Source organism: Chelmon rostratus, chromosome 23, assembly GCF_017976325.1.
Source record: "Chelmon rostratus isolate fCheRos1 chromosome 23, fCheRos1.pri, whole genome shotgun sequence".
In the NCBI taxonomy this organism is placed as follows: domain Eukaryota; kingdom Metazoa; phylum Chordata; class Actinopteri; order Chaetodontiformes; family Chaetodontidae; genus Chelmon; species Chelmon rostratus.
The window spans coordinates 16,059,341-16,071,719 of record NC_055680.1 but is presented as its reverse complement, the minus strand read 5'-3'; the positions used below and the strand labels follow the sequence as shown (position 1 = coordinate 16,071,719).

General features: G+C 43.0%; 1 protein-coding gene across 1 annotated transcript; it reads left to right on the top strand.

Moving 5' to 3' along the window:
• Window positions 1–627: 627 nt before the first annotated feature.
• On the top strand, window positions 628–10,631 carry ankrd46b (ankyrin repeat domain 46b). The gene is made up of 4 exons (XM_041965505.1): window positions 628–723; window positions 2,402–2,744; window positions 6,925–7,083; window positions 9,029–10,631. Exons 2-4 carry the CDS (start codon window positions 2,434–2,436, stop codon window positions 9,243–9,245), a joined length of 687 nt encoding a protein of 228 aa, XP_041821439.1. The 5' UTR covers window positions 628–723; window positions 2,402–2,433; the 3' UTR covers window positions 9,246–10,631.
• Window positions 10,632–12,379: the final 1,748 nt, after the last annotated feature.

The following is a 12,379-nucleotide window of genomic DNA, read 5'->3' as shown; positions in this document are numbered from 1 at the left end:
TGTTGCTGTGGGCCATGAGAACTTGTGACTGAATTTTAAAAAAAAAAGAAAAAAAAGAAATATATATATATAATCAGCAGATCAATCAGATAAATGAAAATAATCAATAGTTTTGGTCCCATACAAAACAGTTCAAAATGTGGTCCACCGCATGAGTCAGAATAATGTAATAATGACATCATAATAGTATTATCTGTCACAGGGGACTTTTTCTGCATTGAGTACTTAGTAGTAAGTAATTTTTCTCATTGTAACATTTTCAATGCAGGACATATTTTTACATTGTGGTATTAGGATTGTTTCTAAAGTAAAAGGCCTGAATGTTTCCTCCACCACTGTTGTGGGTACAGACCAGACGAAAGCAGCTGTTAAATTATACCTTAATATGTGTAAATGATTTACATTAATGTTCATCAAACGATATATTGAGCAAATCTGGAGGGTCTTTCAAATTAATGTGGCACATTCAGGACAGTAGATGGCCACAAAAGCTCTAATTTTGCCCTTAGTAAGAGAGGAAGAGTAGTTTTTTTGGTCTGCCTTGAGATTATCTATTGCCATAAACTCCGATACAGTAGGTGGCGGTACGCACCTTTAAGTTGGTTTGCGATCCGCCAGTAAATATAAAGAAGAAGAAGCTAGCATCACAACAACTCTGCTAGTACCGTTAGCTCTAAGGAAAGCGAAGTTTGTTTTTTCTTCTGATTTGGGACATATTAACAGGTGAGTTATGGAGCTGACAGCCGACAAAGCGTCTAAATTACGAGTTAATTTTATGTAGCCGTCCCTGCAGTTGCTAAATCGCATATTAATCGCTTTTAGCTACGTGTAAAAACGTTAGCTTGCAGGCTTTAGTTAGCCCCGTTAGCTTCTTAGCTAGCAACATTATCAACTACTGATACCTAATCCTGGTGCAAATGTGAAGTCGTGGCATGCAAAGAGTTGAGTATGTAATAAAGATAAATATGTTGTTTTGATGCCATATTGCCGCCATCTGTATAGCTGCAAGAGAGTTATTGCTACAGCCGTTGTAGATGCAGTTAGCTAAGCAACGTTAGCTATCATTTTCCAACATAAATCGTTAACGTTAGCTGAACCAACATTGCACAAACGGGATTTCTAGAAATGATTTTGTGATTTCGTCTGGACATTAAGGGTGTATAGTTTGTTGCTTGCACAGTTTAGATGTTTTGCAATCGTAATATTTGCAGATTAAAAGGGATTTTTGGAATATAATCTAGGAGAACAGTCCACGTAAAATTACCAAATGATACGTTTGGAATAAAGAAGAAATGAAGAGTGCATATTGGTTTATTATAACACGCCGATCACTGTGACATGAAAGCTGACATGATACAAAATCCCCCAAGAGGGAATATAAAGGTCAGAGTTTACCCACAGAACAGCAGATCTGCATTGCTGCCCAAATAAAAAGCTGGATCCTCAACAAACCTGGACCAGACTGAACCTGCATCTCCCTCCTGAAAGACACCGAGACTCCCAGAGAGCCTAACAAACTTGGAAAGATCAGAAATATCCCCGTTTATGACCAAGAGGTTGCTCTCATGTTGTGGTTTGATGCTGCACAATTGAACAGTACAAAATTGTGTCAGATTTGAAATGTGTTATGGACAACTGGTGGAAAGTTTAACACTTTATACAATCTTTGGTCAAAAGTACACCTGTATATCACTGGACCACTTTTGAGCCTTTTGTGTCTAAATTTTGAATTTCATTATTCTAGTTAGGCCTCAGTGTTTCAAGTTTTTTTTTCTCACCGAAGAACTTTATCATGAGCTGTTGTTACATTTCTATTTTAATTTCTTGGAAACTTAAAAAAAAGGAGCACACTTTCACTCAGCTTGACTTCTTACCGAAATCTATATATTAGAAAAAAAAAAAAAAACAACTCATATTTCTGGCTACGTTGTTGTATTAAGCTGGTAATGTCATTACTCTTGATTGCAGTCAGCCAATATTGACTCTGATTATTTTTCTGCTGGTTCTTCTTATCTTTTTCCAGATTTCCAATAGTCAAGTGCTTAAATGCATCCCCAAAAGCCTGTGATTGCACTGTGTGTGCTGTATGAAAATCTTTCTCTAGAAATATATTGTAAGAGCGGCCACAAGAGGGCATACTTTACCAAATGCGGTATCAATGGAGATGCTGGTGGCGTCTCGTAAGGATCCCATATATTGTAACAGTTGTTCTTTCCTGCGAACTCAAACAGATTTTAGAGCATCGTCCAGTTTGATTTCAAATGGTTTAACTTAATAAACACCATCCTTGTATCCTTCTTGACCCCTTCTCCAGGTCTGCTCATCAACTAATAAATTTTCACCAATGTTGAGATTACACTGAACCACACCGTCTGTTTTTCCTCTTTGATCGTCAATGCAGGTACGCTGGAATTTTCTGATACCCACTCGGACATGTCCTATGTCTTCATCAACGATTCGTCGCAGACCAACGTGCCTCTGTTGCAGGCCTGCATCGATGGAGACCTGCCGTTCGCCAAGAGGCTCCTCGAGACGGGATGCGACCCCAACATCCGTGACAACCGGGGCCGCACCGGGCTGCACCTAGCCGCCGCCAGAGGGAACGTGGACATATGCCGCCTCCTCCACAAGTTCGGGGCCGATCTGTTGGCGACAGATTATCAAGGCAACACAGCGCTGCATCTTTGTGGCCATGTGGATACTATACAGTTCCTGGTTTCCAATGGACTGAAGATTGATATCTGGTAAGAAATGTAATTCTTTCTGATGATAAAGATGATTTTCATAAACCTTTAATCTCAATGAATCTCTTTATCTCTTATGATTTTACCTTCCTATCGCAGCAAGCTTCTCTTGTCTGCTTTCAACTGTTTGAGAAGCTATAAATCACTATTAATTTGTTGTAAAAAGTGTGCCTGAGGTCTACACGTTTTAATGATTACTGAGGGTTAAAAAAAGATCTGACCTGAAGTAAACTGTCCCCAACCCCTTTGATGTGTTACAACTGTGACTTTTTACCAGTGAAGTCATGGCATGCTTATGAAAGAGGCTGGATGTTGGGTTTAAATCCCACCCACATTGCTTTCAATGTCATGATCTTGTGCACTGTTTTACTGCCCTGCAGCACCAGCCATCCTGTTTTAACTCGTCTTGCTGCTGTTTCCATAGTTACTGATAACATGTGAGATTACCATTCAGAATGAGGTGTTCGCTGTTCGCAGTCACTGGGGCGTTTACTCAGGATTGCTCAACTCACACCAAAAAAAAAAAATCTGTGACTCTTTTTGGCCTTCTGAAAAACTGAAACATTTAGATTGAGACAAAGTGTTTGGTTTCAACCAGGATATGCTAGCTGTGGTATTCTGGTGAAAACAGCATTCTGTGGTATGTAAACAGGTTTCTGATCAGTGCAAGTGTCCCATCAGCTCAACCCGCATACTAAACAAACAGAGAGAGTGTGTAATCTGGTGTTTAGGTTAGTCATTTGGCAAAGCAATTTGTGACTGAGAAGTTCAGATGTCAAAACACATACAGACAGGAAACCACAGAAAGCTTTATGTTGGTTTGATGGTTTAAGGAGCTGCAACGATTACTGACAAACGCTAATTAAGGCTGATAATCAGATAATCGTTACAGTAATTCTTGATGTATTCTTCCTCTTTAGTAAATCTTACCTCTTTCAGTTTCTCAAATATGTGGAATTAATTTTCTTCGTGGTAAATAATCATAAACTGAATATCTTTGGGGTTTTGAATTGCTCGGACAAGACAAGAGCTGGTCAAAAGACACTTTGTTTTTTCTTAAACTTACTCTACATAGGATACCTTTTTTTATTATTATTATAATTTATAAATTCTTTTTGTGGTTTACACAGTTGTAATTTATCGTTCTTATTTGCACCTCCATTTGCTGTTTGCACCCCCCCCTTGTGTGTTCTTAGTGAGCTTCTGTAAGAGTAAATTTCTCCATTATGAGATTAATAAAGTCTAATCTGTCACCTCAGGCTGTGGGAAATTATAGCAGGCATTTTTCAGACAAAACAGATTGAGGAAGTGAAGTACATAATAGTTATTCACAGCCCTCGTGGTTTCCTTCCCACCAAGAAAGGAAAACCTTTTTGAAGAGAAAAAAAAAGAGGAAACCTCTGGAGTAGCAGCAGAGAAAACATGTGTCCCATTTGTGGCCTTGCCAGCACACCCCTTTGTATAACAGATGAAAAACAGCTGTTCATTCAACCAACAGATATCTCGGGGATGCTGTGAATGTGTGTGTTTCTCGCTGTCCCTTAAGGTTTTCATTAGCTCCAAACAAATGGAAACATTCCACAACAGTACCAGTGGTTAAATCAGCACACGTAAAGACTGAACAATGTTATCACATGCTTGAAAAGCAAAGACAGACGCGCTGCAGCAGACAAATCAGTTTAGATCCATTACTGTTAAAGGAGGGAAGGACGGATCAGTTACTTAGTAAATCTTTTGTTTAAACATACTGAGACCACAGGGACTCGTGTCTTTTAACACTGTGCAGGCTTATCTTCCTTTATATCTTGTACACTGATAACTGCCAGGAGATGTATGAAAGTCAGCACATTCTAAATTTTTGTTCATGATAGTGATCATTCAGCCCCAAACCTGCAGTAAACAGAGAAAAGCCCTTGAGAGGCTGGAATCTTTCATAAAGACTACTGTCACGGTTCACAGGCAGAGGCTGAAGCGCAGACAAAGTTCACAGCACACAACTAAGTTTATTTACAATAAGTTTAAATACAAATACCCACGAGTGTGATAATATGTACAGCGAAGAGCAACAACTAACCAGATACCCTGAGCAAATATTACACAAAATCAAAGTACTAGGCTCAATAGCTAAGTTATTGGACAGGAACCAGACTAACAGGAAACAAGACTAGCAACAAAACACTAAATGTAGAAAACGCAACTAAACGTAGAGACTTAGTACCAAATTAAGCCAGGGACAAACTAAAGCTACGAACTAATATTACAGGACCAACAAGAGACAAGGGTTACTGACGGAGACTGAGGGGAAGGCTGAGACGGTGCGGCTGGAGGTGAGGCAGATGGTAGCGGACAGGTGTGGCAGTAGATGAGGCTTGGCTGGAGTTGGAGCAGAGGGTTTAGAGCAGCAGAAGGTAGCAGGGGGGTCCAAACTGAGGCAGAGCAAAGACACAATTAGTTCAAGCACCGAAATGACAAAAAGCAGACTTACAGATCTTGAGCAGCTGGGAATAAACTAACTGGGGGTAGTTTACGGTCCGGCGTCGAGCCATGGACTGAAGCTGGTATCTATGGCAGCAAGGAGAACAATGGAGCAGAGTAGACCACACCCCGCTGCAGGTGAGTAGAGTTGATAATCAGCAGATCACCACACCCGTCCGTGCCTCACACACCAGCCTGCACATGCCCACCTGTGTGACAACTACGACTATTCGCGTCTCATAAATAGCCCTGTTTATTCTGAAAAGGAGACTGTGCAGCACATCTTCTAATAGAAAGGTAAGGGGCTGACAGTGGCCTTTCTCGTCTGCTCGTGTTCCAGGAAATCACAGCCCTCCGAGAAGTGACTGATTAAATCCCAAATAGTCCAGAGGGTCCAGTGGAGTCAACTTTATTTCAGAACAGTCGATGCACAAAACAGCTTCGATTAAATGTGAACAAATTTTTTTGAACAACAAGCTCTCATATATGAAATCACTGGAAAGGACACACTGAATGTTGTCCAATTCCACACAAGCTCTGTGCAGGTAAAAGATAAGATAAGATATACTTTTATTGTCCCCGTGGGGAAATTTTTCCTGGACTCCGTGAAAGCCAACATCACAAACAATAAGCTGCCCTGACGTGGGCTCAATAACCAGCAACAGTGAACAAGAACGGAGCGAGTGGTGAGAGACTGAGACTGTATTAATCCGTGAAAGACAAAGGCAGGAACATCCGTCCCAGAACTCGACTAGTTGCATCTTATTGTTCTTATTTGCACCTCCAGTAAGTCGCCATAAATATGTGAAGTCATCCATAAGCGTTCTTTATTCTCTGAATCTGGTGCTAAAGCACTGGTGCTATCGCTGTGTTGAAGGTGTCAAAGATACAACTAGTAAAACTAACGATGCCACATTATGTTGTAATTAACTTGGTCTTTACACAGAATAAACACCGTTATTGTAAGTGTTTTATGATCACTGCGGTCATGACTAATAAACAGTCTGCTGCAGGCCAGCTGCCGGGCATGTCTCTGCAGCAGCTCACACACAGTTCCCACTTAGGCCGAGATCAGACCACACGATTTTCTTTGTCTTTCCGTGTCAGATCGGTCACAGTTTTAGAAACTCTTGCCTCGCAAAATCGTCTCACAATCAAACTAGATTTATGTAGTCTGGTCCTGGCGTTACTCTCCCTTCGACTTTCAAGCGAGCACCACAGCTGGAACCAGTTTACAGGGGAAACCACAGAAGAAGAGTGCTCCGCATTGTACCCCGCCGTGCTTTGGCGACCAGACGGGGGTGACTCTAAATTTCCACATTAGTGAATTTCACAGATTAAAGGTGAGCACAGTGAAGCGTCCCTCCCTCAGCAGAAAACCTCAAAATGTGAAAACAAAGCGATAAAGATCAGCGATAACATCTGGCACAGGGAGTGAGAAACACTGCCAGTATGAGTTATTTTAAACGTGCAGCAGTCAGTTTTGTTTTGTGGTTTCAGTATTGTGCCACCTCATCTAATCTTATTTTATATACAGTGTAGTGCACCCTCACATGCAGACTATAGCATGCCCTGAAAGCTCTGGCACTCTCTTTGAACTGTGTGTGTGTGTGTGTGAGAGAGAGAGAGTGTGTGTGACTAATATTTCTTCTCGTGACTCATGGCATGTGCTGCATCTAACACTTTTGCCTATCCTGCACGACAGCAACCACAACGGATCGACCCCGCTGGTGCTGGCCAAGAGACGCGGCGTCAACAAGGACGCCATACGTCTGCTGGAGGGGCTGGAGGAGCAGGAGGTGAAAGGCTTCAACAGAGGCCCCCACTCTAAACTGGAGACCATGCAGATGGCCGACAGCGAGAGGTAAGTGTGTGTGGGAGGCGCAAATGAGCGGGTTCAAGCCAAACAAATCCAGGGTCATCCGGTGTGGTGTTGGTTGCAAAAAGGGAGATGTTTTGTCAAGTGAAAGCTGCCCCACTTCCTCTGCCATGAGTCGCAAGTTGTAGTTGAGAAATGACTGGAAGTCATTCAGCTGTTGAGTTTCGAAGAGGAAGGAAATGTTGTGTAATAAACCACTCTCTGTAGTAATGTCAGCATGAAGAGACAAACACAAGCTCCCAGAGGTGTTATTCTGTGTGAAAAGGGTCGAGCATTTCAGGAAATAATTAACCCTGTGCCACGTTCCTGATAATCACAACGATGGTGAATGGAAATCCATGTAGGGTCCCATGTTCTGTTGCCAGTACTCTGGAAACGTGTGTCTGATTTGCTCAGATTTGATCTGAAACTTATCTTTGGAAGATACATTCTGAATGTATGTGTGCATTTCGAGATGTTTCTGATGGAGCAGCGTGCCCGCCAGCTGAGCGCCGTTAATCAGCACAAGTGACAAGTTCATTTTAAATCGTTCGTCCTTCTCGCGTGCATGAATCTGACCCCCTGCCTCTCCCTTCTCCAAGTCCCCGCTCACCTCTGGGCTTCACAGGAGTAGCTAACGTTCTGGATTGTGATATTAAAGGTGGTGTTGTCACACAGACTTTTAAAAAGGTCTTTCACTGGCGCACGTCTTTTATGTAGCTCGCAGTTAGGAGGTGTAGTAGCCTCAGACTCACCTCTGGAATCTGGTTAAAACCCAGAACATCCCCAGAGGCAAGATGCTGGGTTTTTCTTTCACGCTTTCTCACCTGTGCTGGCGTTTCACTGTCCAATCACCCAGTCCAATCCTGCTACCCCGCAGCCATCAGATGACCTGTCAGTGTGAAGTGTGTTTTACAGTTCTAAAAGTGCTACTTTTGTGAATGGAGTCTGGTGACTTTGGTCAGAGCAATGTACTGCCTGTTTCTGGTCAAACAAAGCTGATCTGTCTCTTTAACAAAAAAAAAAAAAACAGATCTCTGCAGTGATCCTTCCTGTAATGTTGTCAGACACATATTATAACGTCACATCTAATATTATATTATATCTGAGTCTGTCAGTGGCAGAAACAAATACTTGTAGTGGACGTACATTGATGGCGTGCAAACACCCAAAGGGATTATATTGCATCGTTTCGTAGCTGCTGGCTGTCTCTATTAGTCACTTGGTAAATAGGGTCCATCATCAGGTAATATGTGACTGGAATTGCTCCCGTTTGTCCGGGACATTGAAGTCTTCCAGGACGAGTGGAAAGTAGCATGTCTCTGGTTGTGTTGGTTTTTCCTCTTATGGCCTTGAAGGATAACTTTCATTTTTTACCACCTGGACCTCATTTCTAGCATTAAATACGCCCATTTACTCACCCAGACAACTTTGGTGGCATTTGGAGTCGTTTTGAAGAAATTAGCCCCAGAGGAGCGGCGCATATATCCGTATAATGCGAGTACTCGGGGCATCCATGCGCAGCCTCTATATAACGCATAATCTGCTGCGAAACTCGTTCATATTCCAATATTTTGTTGTGATATGCTGGTGCTATTCCCCTCTGAGCCGGCGGTCGGCTAGTTTAGCTGTAGTTTGGCACAGCTATGGTTCGTTATTGCGTATTTGGAGCCGACCGCCGCAGAGTTAGCCGTGTTGTGGCTGGCTGCTCGCAGCGCGCGGCGTTCGGTAATGACATCATCCACGTCTGAGGTAGTTGCCTAGAGACGCCGGATGTTGATAACATGCCACCACGGGCTCAGTCCTCATTCTTACTGGTTTGACCATGTAGTAAAAATAAAGGCTATGAAAACTGTAGTCACAGTAAACTCCTTGGACCTGTCTGACCTTCGTATACGAGTGAGGAGGAGGAGGAGGAGTGACGGTGTTGTCCTCTGTCTGTCTGTCTCAGCGCCATGGAGAGTCACTCTCTACTCAACCCCAACCTGCAGAGCAGTGAGGGCGTCCTGTCCAGCTTCAGAACCACCTGGCAGGAGTTTGTGGAGGATCTGGGCTTCTGGAGGGTCCTGCTGCTGCTCGTGGTCATTGCTCTCCTCTCCCTGGGGATCGCCTACTACGTCAGCGGGGTCCTGCCTTTCTCCACCAGCCAGCTGGAGCTGGTGCACTGAGGAGGAAGAAGAAGCATGGGGTAGTAAAATAAACAAGTTGTGCTTACTTACAGCTGTGTTTCTACCAGAACAGAAGTCCAGATTTTTGTTGATTTGCAGCCCAGATCTTGTCTTTTTTTTTCTTGGTTGTCTAGACAGAGAAACGTCATATTGTATTGTTAGTGAAAGCAAACAATCCAGAAGAACAAAACTCACTTTCTCAATTAGAAAAATCGTTTCACCAGGAAGAGCCCGGCAGAGTCTTCCTCTGATCCACTGGCTCGCACTAAGAACATGTTGCTCTTATTCCGCATTGTGTCCCCTTGAAAGCGAGATGAAGGTTAAAGCTGCTTCTGAAAATGTGTCGACACAATGACTCAGAGTGAGAAAACACGGCACTCTTGTTCTGTTTAATGCAATTACACGATGTCATTTCCTTCACGCTACGTGTTCTGTTACAAGCTGTACATTGCCAATGTTTTTGTATCCTTTATTTTCTTATTTATCTGACATCTTCTGTATTCATTTTCTCGCACGTGCTGTTTGTTTTGTTAAAATCCAGCGTTTGTCGTATCATCGATCTCTTCTTATTCCGCCTGGAAACAGTGTTGTCGTGGTAACTGAAGGCGGATGCACTGACGTTGTGCAGGATTGTTGTGTCGCCTCTTCGACGCTGACCGGAAAAGCACCTTGACTGCGTGCCTTTGGGAGAGAAAGCTTCATGTTTCCCAGCAGCTCATTCAGACATTCCCGCCAGAAGCATGTTGCATTCACATGTACCGTGTTGTTGGAAACATCATATATAGGCACAAAGCTCCTGAACTGTAGGATTATGATCCTGTTAACGATTATTACTTGTTTTCTTGTATATTCATTTTATCTTAATGTCCTTGAAAGCCATGTAGGTTTTATTTGTCGTTGCTTTTCCACTGTTGATCTTCAGTGTACGATAACACGTTTAAAGTAAATCCTTATTTAATGTGGAAAATGAATAAAATCATGCCTGTGTATGATTCTCATCAACAAGAAGAGCAGCCATATTGTCAGATTTCTCTGCTCACCTGTGCATTCATGCACCAGTCACGTGTCTATAAGGGTTAAGGTGAAATTTCATTAGTACTTGTTTTCTCTAACATTTCTCTGTTGCTCCTTGGCGAACGTGCAGTGGAGGGGTAATAAACCTTTAATACACTTTCAACGACTGACGGGAACAGGAAAAGGAAGCACCACTCTGAGAGTGGGAGTACAGTTTCTGTAATGCTCTAAACCGCAAGTCTGATATTTTGCAGATTCAGACTTCTGATGACTCATGTCATGGCACAGGTGCACCACTTACAGTATCCTTGATTGCTTATTAGCACTTCCTGTTTGCGGATTAACGGACATTTATTGGCAACGGGGATACTGATGTCATGTGAAAGTCACACTGAATCTTTTTTTAAATAAACAACCCAGATTTTAAACAAATTAAAACTCAAACAGAGTTCAACCATTTCCAAACGAAGTGTTTAATACCGTGTCGTAATACCCTTTGTTTACCTGTGGAATGATCCAAACAGGTGTTTTTGGAGCGTTCCACGTCTTTCCCAGTCTTTAGTTGCTCCTGTCTCAACCTGTTTGAAACGTGTCGCTGCATCAGATTCAGCAGATAATCACAAAAATGAGTGAAGCTGCAAAAGGTAAGGTAAAAACATGAAATATGTTGACTTTGTGCTGTTTTCAGTTGAGTTATCATGTGTATGGTTTTGGAATCGGGGTTGAACTAGCAGAGATTAAAAAGGCAAAAAACCTGCTGTGCATCACTAGAGGACACTAATTTAGTGGGGGGGAAGCCAGAGAGGTTTACAGCTGTTATTATTAGATTAGGCTCTTTAAAAAAAAAAAAAAAAAAAAGCCTTTCTCAGCCTTCCCCACATTCAGAGTGCTTCTGAGGCGGCTTCCTGCTGAACTGTTCATTTATAGAAAACTCACACGCTCGTTTCCTCCTTTGTGCTGAACTACAGAAGGCGGTCGCACACACACGCTGCCGACTTCCCCGAGGAATTCAGAAGCGTCAGCTGAGATCATAACTGTGCCTGAGCGCACACCACACGCGCCGAAGAAAACTGGTCTACGTGCACAATGAACAACGAACACAGGCAGACAAAATGAGCCTTTAATCATTGAAACATATACGCCTTCACACTCGTGCATGTGTTTGCAATAAGGTTATTTCAATTCAAACAAATGATAGTTTAGTAATTGGTAGCTACGTAACTGGGCCTCTTTCCCCGGTGCAAACGTGAGTCATGATGGCCACTGGAGAGGGTGGGGCGCAGTGCTAACGGGTAGCTGTCAGAGACGTGGGTACATGACGATGAAGCCAAATATGTGGATCCTTGTGACTGCTGAGTGGTGCAGCTGGTGAAGGTTGTGCCTTTATCACCTCGGCGCTGCTCATCCATCATGAATAGTTTCACTTGCTCATCATTTTTTCCCGCAAGAAAATGACTTGGCCCTGGTAATTTTCCACGTTCACAGATGGTCTCAGCTTTGTGTAAGATGAAGCAAAACATACAGACCTGGGTGGAGGGGCTGGCAGGGGTGGTGCATGTCCTGTAACTCGACCTGTTTCTGAGTCTCTGTCGGCTGAAGGAGGAGGAAACGCCACATTTGTGTCGTTGTGTTTGGTTAAATGTTTCCATAATGAGGCTGATAAATATAGAAAACTACAGGTGGCTTCATGTTTCTCTCCACATGGAGCGAATCTGCTGCTGGAAAAGACACACTGACAGTCTGTCTCTATCTGTCTGTCTGTCTCTCTGTCTCTCTCTTTGTCTGTCTGTCTCTATCTGTCTCTCTGTCTGTCTGTCTGTCTCTCTCTTTGTCTGTCTCTCACTCTCTCGATCTGTCTGTCTGTCTCTGTCTATCTGTCTCTGTCTCTCTCTGTATCGCTCTCTGTCTGTCTGTCTGTCTGTCTCTCTCTCTCTCTCTGTCCGTCTGTCCTCTCTCTGTCTCTCTCTATCTGTCCGTCTGTCTATCTCTGTCTATCTGTCTGTCTGTCTCTGTCTCTATCTGTCTGTCTCTGTCTATCTGTCTCTCTGTCTGTCTGTCTCTGTCTGTCTATCTGTCTGTCTGTCTGTCTGTCTGTCTCTCTCTTTGTCTGTCTGTCTCTC